The sequence below is a fragment of the Panthera tigris genome, chromosome E3, assembly GCF_018350195.1.
Source record: "Panthera tigris isolate Pti1 chromosome E3, P.tigris_Pti1_mat1.1, whole genome shotgun sequence".
NCBI classification, from domain to species: Eukaryota; Metazoa; Chordata; class Mammalia; order Carnivora; family Felidae; genus Panthera; species Panthera tigris.
The window spans coordinates 25,808,439-25,830,924 of record NC_056675.1 but is presented as its reverse complement, the minus strand read 5'-3'; the positions used below and the strand labels follow the sequence as shown (position 1 = coordinate 25,830,924).

Here is a 22,486-nt window from a genome sequence, read left to right as displayed (position 1 = left end):
TTTGGATGGGATTAATACTTGCTTGTCCCCTTACAGTGTCATCCTGTAACTTAGGGTTCCAGGGCCACTTCAAGACCACAACCTTCTCTAGGACAAAGGGCACCTTGGAAAAATCCCAAATCCCAATGGTCAGCATTATTAGCTGCTGGGGATGGCACAGGGAAGCGATGGTTGACCTCAGCTCTTAGAGGAAGAGTGTGGACTCAGCTACCTGCTATTGTGGCTTGGTGTGTCACATAAATGAGAGGTTCCCAATGACTGGATGGTGCCAAGGCAAAGTCATAGACTATTTCTTTCCTGTGTCCTCTCTGGCCACAGGATGATGACACAACCTCTAAAGACATCTTCAAACTGGTAGAAATTCTGCTGTCAAGTGACATTGTGAAAGTAAATGCACAAATGAAAACAAGATTGATGCTTTTCTTTCTTCTCTTCCATCTTTTCTCATCTACCAGTCTGAGGGTTGCTCAGTCTGTGGAGATAGGAAATCAGGTTAGCACTTTTAAGTGGGCTACCCTCCCATCTGGAAATAGATTAGACAGAGGCACTAGGTGCCAAACCTGTGAGGTCATGGGGATACTTTTATAGGTTTTCCATTTTTGTCATACTGGTACACCAGCATCTTGATACAGTGTGAGTTGGCTGGTGAGATCCAGGGGCTACTTGTTATGGAAAAGTTATGGTTGGTGTAGAACTGTACAGGTTGCTTTTGGCACTTGAAGAAGGCCTTGAGCGTGGCGGCTGCCATAGTGCGGAACCTCTTGCTGATGAAGCAGTAGAGGAAGAAGTTGATGGCTGTGTTCAGAAGGGCCAGCATGTTGGCAATGTCGGACATGATGTGCACCAGCCAGCGGTTTTGGATAGGTGCCCCATAGAGGTGGTAGAGAATCATGACGATGCGGGGGGCCCAGAGTGTGGCAAAGATGGAGGTAATGGTGAACAAGATGGCAGTAGTTTTCCCTGTGGAATAGCCACGGAGGCGAAAATTGCTTTTCCTCCTGAGCTTGTACACAATGATTGAGTTCAAGATGAAGAAAATGGAGCAGGGCACCAAGTACACGGTGAAGCAGTGAATCCAGATAAGGACGTGATGCATGGAGGTGCTGATGTAGTCTTCAGTCCAGATGTTGGGCCACCAGTAGTAGGGGATGCTGGTCAGGAAGCAGGTGATGTAAACACTTACAATGACTTTCCGGGTACGGGCTGGGTAGGAGACCGTGTGGTACTTGAGTGGGTGGCAGACCGCGATATACCGATCAATGGTTAATGGAACAGTAATCCAAATAGAAGTGTGGATGGATGAAAATTCCAGCACTTCTATGATCTTATTGGGCACCTGAGGCATCTGCATGTTCAAGATGAAGTCTTCCAACAGGAAGTCCACAAACACAATGAAAAAGAGGACCAAGATGTCAGCAGCAGCAAGTGCCAAAAGATAGTTGTAGGATGACTTCTGCCTTCTAGCTACCAGCTGAGAGAGAATGATCACTGTCAGGATATTGGCTGTGGAGAGAAGAGAATCTGGTTTATCTCTGAAGTCAGATGACTTCATTGGCTAATATAGGGCCCTAGGCTTATGTTTATGGGTACTTCCATGGAAGCCAAAGGGACCAAACCAGTGCTTTTGAAAGACAGTCTCTACACTACAAATTATAGCTCATGCAGCCATCTGGATACTATTTTGACAAAATTACATACTCGTAATTTAATATTGTAGGAATAAATAAACTATTCCTCACAATCATTGGAGGTGGTGTTGCCATTGTTCTCACTTCAGAAATGAAACTGGGGCCCAGAGGGCTTAAGGAATTCACTTAAAGTCACACAGTTAGTAAGTGCTGGCGACAGGAACCAAGCCTAGATCCCCTAATCCGAAATCCCATGTTCTTTCTTTTGTCCTCATGCATGCAGGAAAATATGGGGTGTTCCCTGCTTCATGTGTTCAGGTAGGAGACTAACCTCTTAAGAACCTTTTTGGAACCTGGATTTTAGGACCTTTCCTTTTTATGTAGGTTTAGTATTGATGGAGTGGAGAAGATCATGACCTTCAGATTAATTTAAAGATAAATTATATTTATTTTTAGAGTAGGTGCCGATGGTCTCTGATTTATGATGGTTCAACTTACGATTTTCTGACTTTACTATGGTGCAAAAGCTATAGGCATTCAGTAGAAATTGTACTTGGGATTTTGAATTTGGATCTTTTCCTGGGTTAGTGATGTGCGGTATGAGACTTTTGTTATGCTGGGCAACAGCAGTAAGTCAGAGCTCCCAGTCAATCACGTGATCATGAGGTCTTAAAACTGACACACTTAACGACCATCTGTACCTGTATAACCATTCTGTTTCTCACTTTCAGTCCAGTATTCAAAAAGCTTTGTGTTAGATGATTTTGCCCAACCATAGGCTAATGTAAATGTTCTAAGAGTATTTAAGGTAGGCTAGGCTAAGCTATGATGTTCAGTAGATTAGGTGTATTCCATGCATTTTCAATTTTTATGATAGGTTTATCAGGATGTAACCCCATCGTATCACGGAAGAGCTGTAATCTACAATAGGGTACATAATTAGAAATAATAGCAGGGAGAAGTAAATTTCCCTTCTTGTTCTCCAACCACCCAAATACCCCTCCCTCAGGGCAATCACAGTAATAAATAGTCTATCCTTATATATGTCTTTATAATATATATAGTTTTCGAACAAACAGTAGCAATACATTATTTTTCTTGGTGTGTGATTTGTTTTGAAAATGCATGCATATAATTTCTTCTTCTAAAGTTGTTTTTTTTTTTTTTTAAGTAATTTCTGTACCTAACATGGGGCTTGAATGACTTTGAGATCAAGAGTCACATACTCTTCCAACTGAGCCAGCCAGGTGCCCCTTGACATGCATGCATATAATTTCTGATCAATTAAAAAAAAAGTCTCTCTGAATAAGACACATTTGGAAAGTTGTTAGGGACTCATTCTAAAATGATATTCCAGTGGATAATATCTATAAGTCATTCTGCACATTGAATCTCATTAATTTTCAGTCGACACTATTAATCCTATTTTGAAAACAGGAGTATCAGAGAACTTATGTCTCTTTTCTGAAGTCTGGTGGTAGAGTTGGCATCTGAATCTCTCTTAATCTCATTTTTTAAAATGTTATACAATAGTTCACTTGTAAAATTAGCTTGTAATATACATATCCTGGTGCACTCTTCACTCAGATTAAATAAATTTTAACATTTTAACATATTTGTTTCAGTTCTTAAAAAAAAAGAACTGACACTGTAGATACAATTGAAGTCCTCTTTGAAATTGTCCCAGGCCCATTCTTTTCCTTCCCTCCTTCTTTCTCTGTCTTTAGAGGCAAACCGCTGTAATCTTCAGGGCCACATTTGCATACCCTTACTTTTCTTTAGATTGGACCATCCATTCTATATGCTTCTGTTTCCACTCAACATTATGTTTTAGAGACCATATTGTTGATACATGCAGCTCTCATTCACTCATTTTAATGACTATATAGGATTCCATTATATAAAATTACTGTAATTTACTTATTTGCATATATGTACAGAGACAAATCTGTACATATATACACATGTCTGTATATATTTCTGTATAATAGGCATGTATAGGCATGTACACACATGTATGTCTACATAGTATGTGCATATATACACATATAGACATACGTGTGTGTGTGTGTGTGTGTGTGCGCGCGCACACGCGCGTATGAAACAATGTACATTTAGGGGCACCTGGGTGGCTCAGTTGGTTAAGCCTCCGACTTCGGCTCAGGTCATAATCTCACAGTTCTTGAGTTCAAGCCCTGCATCAGGCTCTGTGCTGACAGTCCAGAGCCTGAAGCCTGCTTCAGATTTGGTGTCTCCCTCTCTCTCTCTCTCTTGGACCCACCCCTGCTGACACTCTGTCTCTCTCAAAAATAAACATTAAAAAAAATTAAAACAAAAAATAAAACAATGTACATTTAAATTAGTCCCAAGGTTTTGGTATTAAAAACTGCTGTAGTTAACAGCTTGATATTTGAGAGTTTCTCTTGGGTAATATACATGTACAAGTATATTTATTATGTTCTAGAGTAAGTGCATCTTTATCTCTACCATCTACAGCTGAATTGGTCTGTAAAGTGGTTTTACTAACTTACATTCCCAACAGCAGGGTATGAGAGTTCTAGTTTCCTCATATCCTCTCTGTATTTCCTACTGTTAGTTTTTGTTCTTAAGTCTGTGCTATTCTTGCTCTTTTTCAAAGCACTTTGAAATAATATCTTGAAGCAGTGAAGAGTTAAGCATTTATGATATTTATTAGCCAGAATTCAAACCCAGGACCAATGCCTATGCTCTAAACCACTCTGCGATATGAATAATTCCAGGTAGTGGTGGGGGTACCATGCAGGTATATTACAGTGTATACAAAAGAGAAAAATAATGAGTAAATTCTATTTGAAGTCACTACTTAAGAAAAGAGGTCCTGGGGCGCCTGGGTGGCTCAGCCGGTTAAGCGTCCGACTTCAGCTTAGGTCATGATCTCACGGTTCGTGGGTTTGAGCCCCACATTAGGCTCTGTGCTGACAGCTCAGATCCTGGAGCCTGCTTCAGATTCTGTGTCTCCCTTGCTCTCTGCCCCTCCCCCCACTTGCACTCTGTCGGTCTCTCTCAAAAATAAATAAACATTAAAAAAAATAAAAAAAAAAGTCCCATTAAAGCAAAGTTTTTTTGCATTTGTAAACACGAAATTTCAAAAGTTTATTCATGCATTCAACAGTGTTTTTGTGCATTGATTATGAGCTATGCCCTGGGAGGAGATGTTGACCAAAATAGACACGGATGGTCTTGCCTTCATGGAGTTTAGAATCTTTTAGGCAAAAAACCAAAAAGTTAACTGAAGAGCCACAGTAGAAAATATGTAACTGGAAGCTGTAAGTGGTATGAGTGATAAAAGATTTACTGAGGAAATGATGTTCAAGCTGAAATTTGGAGAACCAGGAGGAAGTAAATAGGCAAAAAGGGTGAGAGTAGAAAGTGTGTTTCAGGCAAGGAAAACGGCATATGCAAAGGCCCTGAGATGGCAAAAGCATGAAGAGTTGGGTTTATTAAGGCAAGGAATGCTAATGTTAATTTTCTACTTGCTTTGTATACATTTTTGTTCTCTCTCTCTTTTAAAAATTTTTAATGTTTATTTATTTTTGAGAGAGAGAGAGACAGAGCCTGAGTGGGGAGGGGCAGAGAGAGAGGGAGACACAGAATCTGAAGCAGGCTCCAGGCTCCAAGCCATCAGCCCAGAGCCAGATGTGGGGCTTGAACTCACAGACTGCAAAATCATGACCTGAGCTGAAGTCAGAGGCTTAACTGACTGAGCCACCCTGGCGTCCCTTCTCTTTTTTTAATAGAATGCACATTTTATTTTATTTTTATTGTAGAGAGAAAGCAAGTTGGGGAGAGGGGCAGAGGGAGAGAGGGAGAGACAGAGAGAGAGAGAGAGAGAGAGTGTCAAGAAAGCCACATGCTCACTGTGGAGCCCGACAGGGCTCAATCCAATGACCCTGGGATCATGACCACTCTGGAAATCAAGAGTCGTATGCTCAACCGACTGAGCCACCCAAGCACCCACACACTCTTGCTGTATTGTGTTGAAAAATGTTCCAAAATGTTTTATTCATTTAGAAGTCTTTTCAAAAAGTATTTAGCATCTACTTTTTGTATGCATGGGCCCATGGTAGAAACAAATTGGTATTCAGAGTCTCCACTCAGAAAGTATAGAAAAACCCACAAGTAACTAAGTATTAAAGAGATAAATGAGAGGGGCACCTGGGTGGCTCAGTTGGTTAGGTGTCTGACTTCGGCTCAGGTCATGATCTCACGGTTTGTGGGTTCGAGCTACACAGCGGGCTCTGTGCTGAATGCTTGCTCAGAGCTTGGAGCCTGCTTCAGAGTCTGTGTCTCCTCTCTCTGCCCCTCCTCTGCTCATGCTCTGTCTCATTCTGTCTCTCAAAAATAAATAAAGATAAATTAAAAAAAAAAGATAAATGAGAGAGAACACACAGGTGATTTAAGAGGGATTGGTGAACACACATAGAATGATTTGGGGGAAGGTGTGGGTCAAAAGTCTGGCTACTTTGATCTAATCATATACACTCAGGGCTTTATAAATTCAAGCTGTAAAATCAGGTCTGATGGTTATGTATCAAAGAGCGTCAGGACTCTGGATTAAGTGTGTGGAGTCTGGGGCTGGGCTGCTGGAGTTTAGCCCTGGCCCTACTGCTTATTGGCTCTTTGCCTTTGGGCAGATTTATTCAATCTCTCTGCATTTCAGTTTCCTTCTTTATAAAATCGGGTGAATAAGAATATCTCCTTGAGAGGGTTGTTTTGAGAATCAAGTGAGATAATTTTTACAAAGTGTTTAGAACAGTGCGTGGCATGTGGTTAAGTTTTCAATGAATGTTAGCTATTGACTGAGAGTCCACTCCTTTAGCAAATTTTAGCAGAGCATTTCCTATGTGCCAGGCATTGTATGAGGTGTTGGAGATGCAGGGGTTAACAAAATGCACAAGTTGCTTTATTGTATGGTGAGGAAGACAGACAATAAATAAATATAAAAATGTACAAGAAAATTTCAGACAGCATACTATCCAGAATAAAACCCAGGGATGAGACAAATTGATGGGAGATTATTCTTTAGGTTAGAAAGTGACATTTGAGTTTAATTAAGGGTGAAAAGAAGGTTATCTGCCATGAAAAGACTTGTGGGAAAAGAATTCTAGGCAGTGGGAATGCCAAGTGCAAAGGCCCTGAGGTGGGAATGAATATGGTATTCATGGAACAGAAAGAAGGCCTCTTATCAGTCCTATTATCATCCCCATTTTATAGATGAGGAAACTGAGGATTGGATCTTTAGGTTATTTGCCCAAAGCCACATCCGGAGTAAGTGGGAGAGCCAGAAAGTGACTCTAGTTCTTTCTGACTTTATGGCATATCAAGTTCTGTGTTGTTTATTTTTGATCACAGGAAAGGGTTCTCAGCTGGAGGAAAGTGATTTCCTGTTTCCTGGGTTGCCCCTGATTTAGAACTAAGTGCTGTCATTTCTCTCCCATGTTCCTGCCCCACCTGCCAGCCTATAAGGAAGCAGGAATGGATAAATGCTGGGGTCTCCCCAGGGAAAAAAAAAAAAACTTACTATATGTTCGGCAGGGAATGACTCTTCACCACTGTCTCTTACTCTCCAGATGAATGCTATTTGCAGTGTGGTGCTAAAAAATCTCCATATCCAAGCTCTTTAAAAAATATTTCAGCCCCATCTAATTAATGCTTTAAGTCAGGCAAGTCATTGAGTCCAAACGAAATTGCTACGTATTCCTATTTGACATTTCCTTAAGTTTCTAGTAATTGTCTCTCTTGAGAAACTAACCCGCAGACACTGAGTCTCCCGTTTCTTTTGTACAGATAGATTTGCCCCCAAGGCAACATCAAGCACACTTAGGAGATCCTTGGGATGAGAGAGCATGTGTGAGCCACAGAAACTTGGAGGGGAATGGAAAGATGCCTGTGTATTGATTTTCTGAAAAAGAAATGAGAAGGTAGAGTTTTCAACTCTTAAGGTTTCACATTTGCTGTAATTACATCAAGAAATCCCTTCATTTCTTTGGTGGCACGTTTTCCCCCAAAGAAAAGGAGTGGTGTTGACAGGGTCTGTGCGTATTTATAATGGGTGAAACAAACAAACAAACAAACAAAACAACCAAAGAAACCCAAGTCATCACCGCCTGATATTCTATTTCTCAGGTTTTCTCTCAAACTAACCAGCCCAAGACTCTGTTGTAGAAACCTAAGCAAGCCCCAGTGAACTTCACAATCAAAATGTCAATGCTTCAAAAAAGCAAATCCTTTCTGTCAATGGTGTCACAGGGCAGTTTTAAGCTCCTGGGTAATAGAAAGCCCGTGTTTTGTGATTGCAAAGCTTCTTGGTTATATTCTTGGGGGAATTAATTTCCTGTACTTTGCAGCTTACTATGCTCAAACCTGAGAGGATTTGGGGAGTGGCTGAAAGAACAACATGGGTTTGGCTGTCAGACCCTACCATCGAATGGCCTACTGGTGCAGAGGTAAAGGGTCAAAGTTTTCCAGAGGTATTTTCTGTGTCTGTGAGGAGTATATGGTTCCTGTAGGTTCCTTGGAAGAAGTAGGTGGAACAGAGCATTGACTGGGAGTTTTGAGTTTATCTCTCTCATTTCTGCTGGATTTCTTTTTTTTTTTTTGTCATTGAAAATTAGTTTTTTCAATTACAAAAGTAAAACATATACTTATAAAAACTTAAACATTATATTGACATGTAATTATATTATTATTAGCTCATTTTTATTGAGCATTTACTTGTAAGCATCTTAACAGACCATATATCATTTAATCTTCACAACCACCTATGAGGTTGGAACTATGATTTGAGAGCATTAAGGCTCAAGAGAGGTTAAGAAACTTGTTCGAGGTCACACAGCAAGCAAGTGGTGATCTAGGACATTAAACCAGGCTTTCTGCCTCCCAGTTTATATATTTAACTACTACATTAGACATTGGAATGTGAAAGTCTGTCCAAATCCCATTTTCCAAAGGTATTGTAGTGCCTAGTCTCATAGATAGCCCTTGATGAACCACATGTCTGAATATTCATGCCTTTGGGTAGTCTCCTCCCCTTGAATTGGAGCTGGTCCTGTGATATACTTTTGAGCAATAGACTATGGGTCTGTACATACAGGGGTGACTTTGTATGTACAGGTAATATGTGGGCCTTCTGAATACTTGGTCTTGGGATGTTCCAGTTTGGAACCCAGCTATGAGAAGCCCAAGTCAGATGGAAAGGTGTGCAGGACTCTGGTTGAAAGCCCCAGGTGATCTCATAGCCGAATCCAACATTAATTGTCAGCCATTTGAGTGTGCCATCTTTGATGTCCAGCTCAGTGGAACCCCAAGTGACAGCAGTTATTATAAATTATAAATGTAATTAGTAATAATTACTGCTACACAAGGAGATCATACAATAAAACTGTTGTGCAAATTGATTTTTTTTGAAATTAGAAATAAATCGTGGATTTTTCCCATGTCAATAATATTCATGAAATATTCACCTATGGCTGAACATTATTTATTTTATCTTATTTTTTGTTTGGCCACTGTAGAACTTCATTAAGCATCTTTTTGTTTATCTGTAGAATAAATTCCCAAAAGTAGAAATGCTGGTTTAAAGGGTAACACAGTTTTTTCCCCTTCTTCCTCCCTCTCTCCCTCTTTCCATATCTCTCTTTCTTCCTAAAGGCAGCTAAAAAAATTTGGAAAAAGGAAAAGAACTCAAGTTGAAACTACAAAAGGATTTAGATTAGGCACCAAGAAGAACTTTTTGATTATAATGGCTGCTATGTGAACGAGAGCAGGCCAGACACCACAGTTGCTTGGTTCATGGAGGTCTTCAGAAAAGGACAGAGAATTTCTTATCTGGGCTGATTCCTGAGGTTCCCTTCTGCAAATCCTCTTTTTCTGCATCCTAAATTATATTCTTGTGAATTTCACCATCCTTGGTGACTTAAATGCATCTCTCCTCCTTAAAGTTGTCTGTTTTTTGCACTGGAAGAGTTAGGCCTGTTGTCCTACAGAAGTACAAGGACCCCTAACATTGTAAGCAATTTCAATGGTGTTATTTTAGCTGTTCCTGGGAGATGCCCCAAGGATAGATTTTTAGGAGAAGCAATGTTTAAGCCTCCCAGGCAAGAAGTCAGCACTGCCTTTGTTTAGATCAGCTGGGGAGTGGAGATTGAATTGTGTGATGGGCATTGACTCTTGGAGGTTGTCATCTTCCTCACTGTTACCTGTTCCACTCTGGATCTTGGAGGGTAGGGAGGAAGAGGGAATAAAGCATGATGCTGATGACTTGGTGTTCAGTCTTTTTGGCCTCCATGGATGGTACTAGAAGGTCTTCAGGTGGTTCTGCCCTGAGGGCTCCTAGGAGAGGAGCAGGGAAGGAATTGAGGGTAGCAGTCTTGCCATGTGGTTCCAACCGCAGGCACTACTAGCTGGCCAGTGGCCGTCCTGTCTCTTCATTGTTCCTCTTGCTCCAGGGCAGAAGTTTGGGAATGCAAAAGTCTTTCTTGCTTTTGGTTATTAGTGGCACAAAACTGACTGTGGACTAGTGAGGACAGGCAGTGGGTCCCAACCCTCACCCTATGGGAAAGGCAGTCCTTGAGGGATGGCTTCCAGATTCCCAGGAGGGCTCTAAAGAGCCATTTGGGTTTGTTGTTGTTGTTCTTTGCAGGCTTAACCTCACCCAAAATATCCAGGTACATAAGAACCTATCCTAGTTGGAAGAGTTTGTGAAGTGTAGTGTTAATCTCTCTGAGCCTCAGTTCCTACACCTGTGAAATGGGCATCATAATAAACATACCCCCGTTGGTTGTTATAAAGATACATGAAATACCGTGTGTGTAATGCTTAGCATAGTTTTTGGCACATAATGAGCCCTCAGTAAATTTTACCTGTTGTTTCTTTTTACACCTATGTTACCTATTGTTACTTTTTACACCTGGAAAGTGCAGTTCAGCAGACAATTATTGAGCTAGAGGCCAGACACTGTGCTGGGAGCAGAGATGAGTCAGAGAGAGTCTGAGCTCTCCAGGAATCCCAGAGAAGATTCTAGTTTCCCTTAAGCTATAATTCCAGGCACTAATAATCCTGTCACCCTATCCTGAAATTCTTTATTGCCTCTAACTTAATCCCTCTAGCTGCAGTGGTATTCCACTGGCTACTCCTCACTTTGTTTCTCTGCTTGGTGGAGAGGAACGCTGGCTGTTTTCTAGGGCCCTGAAGAGGCATTGTTACACGATGACTCAGTTGTCTCTTGCTTTCTCTGAAATAGCCTTTGTTCTTTTAAAATTTTAGTTTTTATTTTGATAGCTCTTTAATTTTCTTTGTAGCTTTACTATCATGTTCTTCTCTATTTTCTTGTGGAGACCCCTATTTGTCACCGCATTTAGCACTGGAGTGGATTATTTTCAAAGCTAAGGGTAGTATTTCCTCTATTTCTACAGTCTCATGTGAAGGGTGATTGCACAGCCTGAGACAGGATTGGCAAAACACGGTCCATCTTCAGTCTTTTGGTAGTGGCTACCATGTTCCCTGTTCTAAAACCATGCCTGAGTTTAGTAGTGCTGTGTTGGGTTAGTGATATTTGCCGTGGTGGAACAAATGCTGTGGATTTGCCCTGGGGGTTTGAGCCCTGGATACAGGATGCAGTCTTCCTGGCTTTTCCTAGAATCTAACAAAGCAGCGGTTTCCATTGTAGACCAGAACTAGTTGAGATCTAGCAAGGCTGACCCTTGCAGATGAATAGTCGGCAAGAGCTAAGATGGTTGCCAGGGTAGTCTGACTCAAGACAATGGGGAAAGTGAATTAGTACCTGGACTGGTCATCACATTCATCTGGGCCAATCATTTGGCCTTCTCTTGACTGCAAAATTCCTTCTGACTTTTTGACCAGGACCACCGGCTTGGGGTAACCATGACAACTGCTAGGTCTCAAGTTGGCCAATAGACTCAAAAGTTTCCAAATCATACTGCTTGGTACCAAAGTTTATTTTCTTATGACTACTATACATTGAGCACCTACTATGAGCCTGCTGGCTCTGTAGAGATGAGGTGATTTTATGTGATTCACTGATGAATAATTTTACTTTTTTTTTCAATATATGAAATTTATTGTCAAATTGGTTTCCATACAACACCCAGTGCTCATCCCAAAAGGTGCCCTCCTCAGTGAATAATTTTACTTTAAAAGTTATGTGTTTAGTTTAAATGGAATTAGAGGAATGTTATTTTTTCATTTACGGTAGTGATTAAAAACATGCTTATAAAATAAGTTCAGTTTATTAAGAAAATGAGTTGATTTAAAGAAAGATGTAAGGGCATAACAGTGCAAGGAGAATGTAGGCTCTGGTCTCCATTTACAAAGAAGGAAACTGATGAAGGGAGGGTTAGGCACCTGTCCAACATGGCACAGCTGGTAAGTCGAAGAAGTATCTTGAAAGCACTCAGTGGTACCATCCTGGGTCAAGTGATAGATGCAGCTGTGTTTTTATGGCTCCAGGGTTTGTTGCAAACACAGATAGGGGCAGAGCTTGAGCTGTATTTCCAGCAAACATAGAATGTAAGAGTTACCAGAAGGGATAGACTCCTTAAAATGACAGGCATATATTTTGGAGTATAGATGAACTGCACTCAGATCTGTTCCTTTCTAGCTGTCATTCTTGGACAAGTAACACCAGAAGCTTCAGCATCCTTCTCAGTAAAGTAGGAGAACCAGTGACATGTGTTTCCCAGAAGATTGTTGGGGAATCAGAGGAGGTAACATGCATAAAGATCTTGGCACAGAGCCTGGCATGGGCAGAGTGGACAGTAAGTGGCCACGATTAGTTAGTATGCATGAGTGTGATGACTAGTCCTGTGAAGGAGATGATCTGAACTAGGTGAAGGCTTGACATGGAGGAAGAATCACTGGCAAGTCTAGGCAGGGGATTCTCCTGCTGTATTTCTTGAGGATGGGAGAATTGGCTGTAGAAAAGACCTCTGACTCATTATACTCGGTCAATGAAAGTGTCCTTAACACTACTGTCTGAGATACATGTGCAAGTTGTTAATGCAGAGTAAACCCTAAGAGTTCTCATCGTAAGGAAAAAAAAATCCTTTTCTCTCTTTGCTTTCTCTTTTAATTGTAGCTGTTTGAGGTGATGGATGATAAGCTTCTTGTGGCCATAATTTCATAATATATGTAAGCCAAACCATTATGCTCTATACCTTAAACTTATACTGCGATGTAGGTCAATTATATCTCATTAAGATGGGGGAAAAAGTGTGCCTAGGCATCCCAATTTTGTTGGGAGATGCCTCAGGCTTCAATTAGGTTCTGACATAGATCTGTGTGTGCCCGTGGACAAGCCATTTCCCTTCTCAGGGCTTCAGCTTCCAGAGCTGCAAAAATGAGCCAGTTACCAATAAAGCAATAATAATAAAGATAGTATCATAGCTTGCATCTAGTTAGGGTGAGTGGTAGTTTGACAGGTACACAAGACAAGGAAGGACTCTCCAGGGAGAGTGAACTGCCATGTCCCAAGGCAAAGAGGCATGAGACAGAAGACCCATTACCATTTTTTCAGGGCCCCTGGAAGTTATGAGCACTTACTGTGTTTTAGGCCCTAAAACCCATCCCTTCATATACATGAAGCACGTTTCAGATCAAATGTCATCTAATATCATAGTATCTAATATTAAATATCTAACATTTAATCCTTAAGAATAAACTAGGCACTCTTTCCATCCCTTTACTGATAAGAAAGACTGAAGGGTTAAGAAGTTGGCTGTTAAGGAATCAAATGCCTCTTCCAGTTCTCCTGTTTATGGATACCTGTTATATTAGAGCTGAGCACATTTAGTAATAACTAATGCATGTATTAATGACAGTTCCCTTTTTAAAACATTTACCCCATGTGGCTCACTTGTTAGAGGTTTTACTTAACATTAAATTGAATCCTCACATGATGTTGGGAGATATGTACTATTAATATCCCCATTATAGGGATGAAAACACTGAGGCTCAGTGGGTTAAGAAACTGGCCCGAACAGACATCAAGTGTGTCCTGGACTTAGGATTCAAAAACAATTTATTAGACTTAGAGTCCATTTGATGCACGTGCTTGTCCAGATGCTTCCGTAATTAGCTCTAGTGAACTGACCATTATATAGAAATAGGCCAGTTTGTTCTTTCTCTTTCTTTCCTTTTTTTTTTTTTTTTTTTAAATATGTGTATCAGCTGGCACTCTCCATTGCCCTTTCCAATATTGAATGATGCTCCCCACTGGCTAATTCTCCCTCGTATTTGTCCCGGGTGCTCAGTTTCAGCCCACACTGCCCATCCTCTGACTTCCAGCTGGTGACTGCCTTGCACACAGGATGCTCATTTGTTTGTGCTGTTTTGTGGACCCAGGGTGATGGTCAGTGGGTGCCAGGGGACCAACAGGAAGTCAGAGGCTTCCGGTCTCTTCATCTAGAGTTCACTGGGGTGTCAGAGGCTAATTGTGGCTCTGCTCGGGTTGTCACTGTTTGATTAAACATCTTGTGCTAAGCACCATCCATCTGCCTCCCAATGGCTGCCAGGGGTAGGTATTTTTAGCTTCGGGCAAATAGCTTATCAATTGTGCATACAAAACACAGTCAACACAAAGTCAACACAAAAAGCCTTGTTTTCCGTTGCCTGTCTTCAGTGCAGGCAAGGAAAAAGGAAGAATTAAATGAAGTTGGTGCTCACTTATTCATTCAACAAACATTTACTGAGCCCCACCATTACTAGGCCCTTTGCCAGACATGGGTGATGCAGTAATGTGGAAACACACACGCAGATCAAGTCCACACAGAGCTTACAATGTATGTTGACCAAGTAGAATTCTGTTCTGCTACCTACTAGCTTTGTGGCCTTGGGTAAGTCACGTATTTCTCTGGGCCTTCTTGCACTCAAAAGGCATGTGCTGGACATGTGCTGTGTGCCATTCACAGTGCTGAGGCTGCTGATGAGGGGAGGTAGATCTCTCTGCTAGCAAGACTGGCAAAGAGTTTGCATGACCAAGCAGCAAGAGTGACTCAGGCTGCCCCAGGCATTTTCTCAGGTCTATGGGGAGAGAGCGGCAACAAAGCCCCCCAGTGGGGCCAGGGAACGCTACACAGAGGCATGAAAGAGGAGACCGGGGAGACTGGGCACTCCAACATCCAGGAATGGTATGAGCTAGGGCGGCAGGCCTGTGGGCAGCACAGTCAAGAACTAAGAATCTAATAGATATAAGAGATAAATTAAACAAATAATTCTTCAGCCAGTGACCCATGCTGTCTTTCTAGCCTGAAGGCTTTTCTTCTAAGGGGCTACTTCTTAGGGACAGCTGGTTGCCCTGGAGCTAAGACTGTGTATAAATGGCGACAATTAGCTGGCGACTTTGTACCTCCAGCTGCTTTCCAGTATTAGGTCTGCATCAAGGGTCTCCAACTTAAAAAAAAAAAGAAAAAAGAAAAGCAGTAACATGATGTCAGGAAAAACTTGAACATTCACTAGGTTCCAGAGCACATTGCTACGATTAATCTGTCTACTTATGGTTCCATTGCTATAAACACTACTGGAACTGACCACAACTTTAAAGTCTGCTAGTTTGATGATTCAGGAGGCATTTCGGGGGCTCCCACTGTTCTTCCAGAAAGACAAGGGCACAGAGAACAGATTCCAGAGCCAGACTGCTAGGGTTCAAATCTGCCTTTGCCACTTTTTAGCTGTGTCATCCTGGGCAATTTACTTAATAATGTGCCTCAGTTTACTTATCTATAAAAAGAATGATGATTTGGCACCTATCACAGGCTTCTATGAGCATTAAATAAATAAATATAGGGAAGATGCCTAGAACAAGTACGATGCATACTTGTACCATGCATGCTATATAAATTTCACCATCATTACTATTAGAGGGGTTAGAACTCTAGAAGGGCAGGAAGTGTGTCTGTTTTGCTTATTATTACTAATACATTTCCAACCTCTTACACAGTTTCTGACATGCAGTAGCTGCTTAATAAATACTGTTGAATGAATGACTAACTACAAATATAGATTAACACAACATCACAGACACACAGAAGTTCTGGTTAACAATTTTGAGTAGACTGGGAGCTTACCAAGGGTTTACTGCAGAAAATGAGTCAGGTGATATGATCAAAGGCAACTGGAAATTAATTTAGTGTTCAGTGTGAGAGAGAGATTATCATTCTTCTCTGAAGAGGATTTGTGCCAGAATCTTCCACGTGAATCCAATTTCGTTCAACATAAATTTAGTGATGCCCACCTATGTGCCAAGCCTGGAATAGGCTCTTGGGAGTACAAGACCCATTCCTTGGGCTCAGGGTGCTCAGAACTTACTGAATCAATCATACCAAGGCAGCATGAGGAGTCATTCCAAACTTGCTGCTCCTGTCAATGGCTCTATGCCAAGGTTTGAAAATTCAAATGGCAACAGGGCCAGGCAGGTAATATCAATATGTGAGGTGGGCATGCAGGGACCTTTAATGAACTGAGTAGTTCATGCCCTCCTTCAAGAGAGCAGCCACTATTTAGTTCTTCCTGGTGGTTTTCCATGAGGGAATGACAGCCAACTGGCCAGGTCTTCCAGTGCTTTAGGAGAGGCTTTCAAACAACACACACACACACACACACACACACACACACACACACAGTGTGGCCTGTGGGCAACTAGTTTGAGACCTCTGCTCGGTAGCCAAAATCCAGGATTTTTGCATGACCAACAAGACACTTCTCACACCATCAGCTCCCTTCTGTAACTCATGCAAATGAACCTTGCTCTTCACTTTATGAGCTTTTGCCTAAATGCACAGCACTCTTTCTTTCCTTCATAGCACTGAATGGGCTATTTCTTCTGCCTAGAATGCCTTCCTTGCCTGTAGCTCTTTGCCTGGTAGATTTTTTATTTTGAAAGCCTTCCCTGATCTCAGTATGCTGAGTCAAGCATCTCATTGGCTAGAGTATTTAACACATTTTTGTAATGATCTTCTTCAAAATCTTTATTACCCATTCACTGAGAGCCCTGGGAGGTGGGGACTGTATCTCTTTTCTCTGACCCCTGAGGGTTTGCAGGGCAGTCAAAGAGTATGTACTCTATCAACATTTGTAGAATAAGAGTGACGGATGGATGGATGGGTGGATGGATTCCCCATGGCATTCTTTGTGGAACATTTATCTGCTTGCTGTCAATTTTGTGGTATTCCATTACACACATGATAACTTGATCATATCCCTTCCCTCTGTTTTTTTCTGTCTAAACCCAGTCTCTCTAGGTAGCTTCTTAGGAATTTATTTCTCTTACCTCCTATGATGGATGATGGATCTGAGTTCCCCATTTCCTTGCCTGAACATGGCACTTAACTCAGTTTTCTCATCTCTGCAAGGCAGACAATAACATTTTCCCATAGAAGACTGAGCATTTATACCACGCCTTGCATGTAGTCGGTTCTCAAATATTATTCATTTATCCACCGAGTGTGATAGACAGTTTCTTCCATAGAGCACTAACCCTTTCCCTTGTTGAAAGGTGGAGAGGTTAAGGGCACTGATTCTGAAACCAGGCTTCATGGGCTTGGACCCCAAGTTTGCCAGTTCCTTGTTTTGTGATCTTAAGTTTCTTAAAAACTCTGTGCCTTAATGTTCCTTATCTGTAAAAAGGGGATAGTATTACCTGTCTCATAGGGTTCTTGTAGGAACTACATCAAATGCTTAGAAGAATACCTCGTACATAGTGAGTGCTCAACAGATGTTATTTTTGTTGCTCACAGCCCAACCCAAGAGATTCTGGAGTGAGAAGGATTTTGCATTATCACAGACAACTCAGGCCAGCCTCCCTCCCCTTTCTTCTATCACCGATACCGACTCCCTGCTGTGTTCAGGCACTGTGCCACAGCTGTGGATGTCATAGTAAACCCGAAGAAATGGTTTCTTCCTTCCTGGAGCTTCTAGCCTGGCAGAAGCCAGATAGATACCCAGAAAGAAGCTCCATAACAGCAGATGACAGCATGTTATTGGGAGCACTTGAGAGTGGGTAACCATCTAAACTAGAGGATCACGGAAGGCTTTTGGGAGGAAGTGGCATGTATGTGCAGTGACATGGAGGAGTAAGAACCAGTTGGGTGGGGAGTAAAGTATGCCAATAAGAGAGAACAGAATGTGCAAAGGTCAAGAGACAAGAAAAAGAGAATGGCTGTTGGAGAAGCTGAAAGTTCAGCATAGAATGGAGGTCACAGACCAGAGGCTTGTGGGGTAGATTCCAGGCTGCAGATGTGTCTTTAGGATTTCTGAATCAGTTTGTCATATCTACAAATTGGAGTATTTCATGGCCAATGGAAGATTTGAGCTTCTTTTGAAAATCAGAAGGAGAGGGCACCCTGGGTGACATTTTCATGGGGGCGGGGGTGTTCTCCAGCTGAACCAGTCCCCACCAGACCTCACTCATTTATGTTATCTGCCTGCCCTTGCTGGAAAGATAGCTGGGAGAGAGGCCTGGTTGGAGAAGTGGTAGAGAAGTAGTAGCACCCGACTCTAATGATTCAGACAGTTTTGTAGTCGTGGTTGAGTTGAATTTGTCCTGAGGAAATGGAGAGTCATTGAAGGGCTTTCAGCCTTAAGGGGTTTTACTAGGTAAGACAGTTGTGGGGTGCCTGGGTGGCTCAGTCGGTTAAGCATCCGACTCTTGGTTTTGGCTCAGGTAATAATTTCACAGTTTCGTGAGTTTGAGCACCACCCTGGGCTCTGTGCTGTGAGCTCACAGCATGGAGCCTGCTTAGGATTCTCTCTCTCCTTCTCTCTCTGCCCTTCCCTCACTTGCACTGTCTCTGTCTTTCTCAAAAGTAAATAAATAAACTTAAAAAAATTTTTTTTAAAAGATGGTTGTTATTTCTGTATCAAACTACAGATATCCAGGTGGGGATGGGGTGGGTGGGTGGGGGAGTAAAGAACAGAAGGTCCTTTATAAACCTCATTGAAACTTCCAGACATGGGTATTGGTATTGTAGCTTCCTCATAGACCTCATAGACCAAATGCTTGAGAAGTAACATCTTCCTATGTGATGTGTCCCCCTTTCCCTGCTTGGGCTAACAGAGGAAAGTTCCACGGGATCTGAATGTTCAAGAACATTGGAAAATTTCCTGATGCACACAGCCCTGCTGCACGCTTTCCAAGGCCGCTGTCCTAATGGACATTCTGTTCCACCACGGGACCTGCATTCTCCCAGTGGATGCCGGGTTGAAGTGGCAGCACCTATGTCAGAGGATGTGGATGGACAGGGAACAGGCCATGCCCAGAAGACAATGTCTAATTACCCTGGGGCCTCGGGAAGCAATTTTCTCTGGCTGGAGAAATTGTTTTGTGCTTCAAGCCCATGCACACAGCCGAATGACATGTAGGTCAAGGAGGCATAATTATATGGAGATGGTTTTATGTTTGGGAACTTCTAAAAACCCACCTCTGCACACTGGGAGGTGCCAGAGAGAGAGTAGCTTCCCCTCTGCCCAAGCTGAGTTCAGCAGGTGAAGGATGCCTTACTTTCTCATGACTTTGGAGGGGTCTGTTTCTTTTCTGGCTTTGGGACACATGCCGGAGTGTCATAGAGAAAAAGAATCGTTGCCTTCTGGTATGCTGGTGATGAGCCTGGGCGCTGGATATAGATCTGACATGTTCTTGCTGTGTGACCTTGGGCAGGTTACCTAACTTCTCTGTGCCTATATTTGCTCATCTGTAAAATGGATCTGATTGTGAGGACTAAGTAAGTTAATGCATAGAAAGTGCTTAGAAGAATATAGGCTGCCTAGTAGACACCACTGGAATTGTGCCCTCTGCTCCTCTCTGCATCCCATCTCACTCATCATCCCTGCTGAGGGGATGTCCCAGCTGAGAGGAACTACTGCACGTGAAGCCCCCCAACAAGCCACATTCTCTCCAGACTTTGACCTTTGCCTATGCAGTTTCCCTTTTCTATAACACTTCCCCCATCCGCTTTGTCTTGGATGACTCTTGTTCTTGACTCTTCATGAGTCAGCTTGTCCAGCCCCCACATTGATACCCCCTATGCTTTGCTGTACCCCTTGCCTGTAACAAAACAAACTGCCTCCCTTTCTCCTCTGAGCAGAAATATCATTTCTAAGAGAGAACAGGGAGAATGTTACTAGGAAAAGCAAGTGGGTTTTTAGAAATGAGAGAAATGTAAATAATAATAGCAGTAGCAGTAATGATGATGATGATGATGATGATGATGATGATAAATGTGTGCCTTTTTCTGCCACAAGGGAAGTGGTCTTACTAATGAATAATAGCTTCCACTTCGCGATCCCTTATTGTATGTTAGAAACTGTGGTGGGTGGTTTGCACTTAGTTACTGCTACTCCCATCATTTTAAAGGTGGATATTGTTAGATCCTTTCTATAGAGGAGGGAATTTAGAATTAGGTTTAGAGATTTGCCCAAGGTTACACAGCTAGTAAGTCACACAGCCAGGATTTGAACTCAAGTCTGTCTAATTGCAAAGTGTTAACTGCTACACTTTAAGAAGGCAGAAAGCCTGAGGGCCATTGCTTCCAATGACACCTAAATCACCTGCAGGACAACTTGTGCCCTACTGGTCTTCTGGTCTCCTCTGACATGGGCACCATCATTGGGTGCTTTATACTCTAGGATGCTGGGCTTTCCTCGCTGCCCTAGGGAAAAAAGGCCTTTCCCTGCCTGCCCATGGTTTCCCAGAATGAATAGGATACTCCTTGTTTGAACAAGGAAAGGATGGGCTGCTTTCTTGGCAGAAGGGAACCACAAGTGCAGAATCAAGGAAGTGTGAAAGCATGCTTTGTTTGCAGCACTGTAAAAAATGCCAGGCTTGGCTGGCGTGTGGACCCGAGGGAAATGAGGGATAAGAATTCAAGAATCCAGGGTGATAACCTCAGTGAAATTGCTCTGCGGACTCCCAAGGTTGTTGTGGGGACTGAAGAAGACAACACATGGGAAGTGGCTTTGCAAACTGGAAAAGCGTTAGACAAATGTTAATTATCACAAATTGTTTCACAGGTAGCCTGATTGGTATCAGGGGCGAGATAGCAGAAAATTAAAATATCTGGTAATTTCTCTTGAATCCACGTTCTCAAAAGCATTCATAAATGAAAAATTCTAATGTCACTGCTCTCATCTCCTTTTTTCAGCTGAATAGATTGTAAAAGATTTCAGAAGCTAATAAAAATTCAGTCAATTTCTTGGTTATTATCAATGATACTGCCAGGTTTTGAGACTTGCAGTAATGTTTTTGTTGCCCATCTAAAAACCACATCAGCTAATTCTTGGTCCAAATACCTTTAGAGGCACCTTGTCTTTTCTCTTTCCTTGGTCATCCTGATCCTGGGAGCCCTGGGAAGGCCTGTCTCATTTTGGGCCATATTCCCAGTCACTAGTACAGTACCTGATACATGATGGTACATGGTGGGTACTTGATAAATGTTTAGTGCAGCATTGAGCCTAGATGTCATCATATTACACCTGAGTTACTGAGGGAACTTAGTTCTGTTCCCAAAGCAATCTGTCTGCATTTGATGCAAAACTCAATCCATTCTCTTCATTCTGATAAAATATTATTGGTAAAAATAATTTAATATTAAATATTAAAGCTGCTAACAAAGAATCCAAATCTACAGTGTAGCCAAAATGGTAAAGTGGGAAACTAAAATAAGGAGGATAACTATGTAACTATTTAAGAAGGCATCATCATCATTATTTATTGATAGTATAATGGTATGCTTAGAGACTCAAGAGAATTAGCTGGAATGTTATTAGAACCAGCAAGAGAATCCTCAAGAGAACCAAAGCCCGAAAGTAATAGCCATTGTTGCTTACACAATGGAATGGGAAGAAGATTCCATTCACAAGCCTCTAAGTGCCAACACCCTCAGAGGCTATATATTCCTAGCAGAGGTGAAGAGAATGGCTTCCTTTTCAACCTTGGGTTGCACTTTGTCTCCTGCATCCCCAACCAGTCCTGCTTGAGTCCAAAGTCTTTCAGCATCTCTCACCAGACTGTTCTGTTGGCTCTGGTTCTTAACAGTATAAAAAATAAGGCTTAAATCCAGTTGGCCTGATGGGGGAGTTAGATGCCACCCCAATTATCTTGCCAATATCCCCTCAGGGAAGATTTTCTACCTGATTCCTGATTCCTACCTGATTCTACCTCCAACACAGACAGCCTTTACAATTCTATACCCCAGAGGTTAGGTGCCTCAACTCCCCATATCCATTTCAGTGGAAGAGATCATGGCTTTAATGAAAGCCCCACTTGGATGATCCTGGAACCAAAGAACTGTTCTGACCAAAAGCACAATTAGTGCTTCAGCTGAGCAGATGACATCACTCCTGATGTCTAGGTTAGAAGCCTGGCTTTGTCATAGCACTAACTGCATGACTTTGAGCCACCTCACAACCTACCATGTGTCTCAGTTTCTTGTACCCCATATGTAGAATGGGGTAATAATAGCTATTATTATTATAGAATATTAGGTATTATAGAATATTAGGTATTATCAAATAATACCGACTTCATGGGTTAGAATTAAGTTAGTTAATTCATGGGAAGTGCTTGAAACAGTGCCCAACAGGTCATAGGCATTCCATTCATGTTAGTTACAATTATGGTAAATAGCTGTTAGTTTAGTTTCTACCATCAGGTCTTCAGTAACTGTGCTCTCCAAGCTTCAGCCATGGATACTGCTACATGGGGGACGCGGTGGTAGATGCATGAGTATGGTGTCAGATCACTGGTTTGGGGCTTCGACATCATCCTGAGCTTATTTTTCTGAACAGCAAACTATTACACTATAAGGTAT

General features: G+C 41.9%; 1 protein-coding gene across 1 annotated transcript in view; it reads right to left on the bottom strand.

Moving 5' to 3' along the window:
• Positions 1-568: 568 nt before the first annotated feature.
• Positions 569-22,486, bottom strand: part of GPR139 (G protein-coupled receptor 139) — a 38,118-nt gene continuing 16,200 nt past the window's right edge. The window contains exon 2 of the mRNA XM_007087292.2: positions 569-1,503. Coding sequence (XP_007087354.2) covers positions 569-1,503 — 935 coding nt within the window. The remainder of the gene's footprint in view (positions 1,504-22,486) is intronic.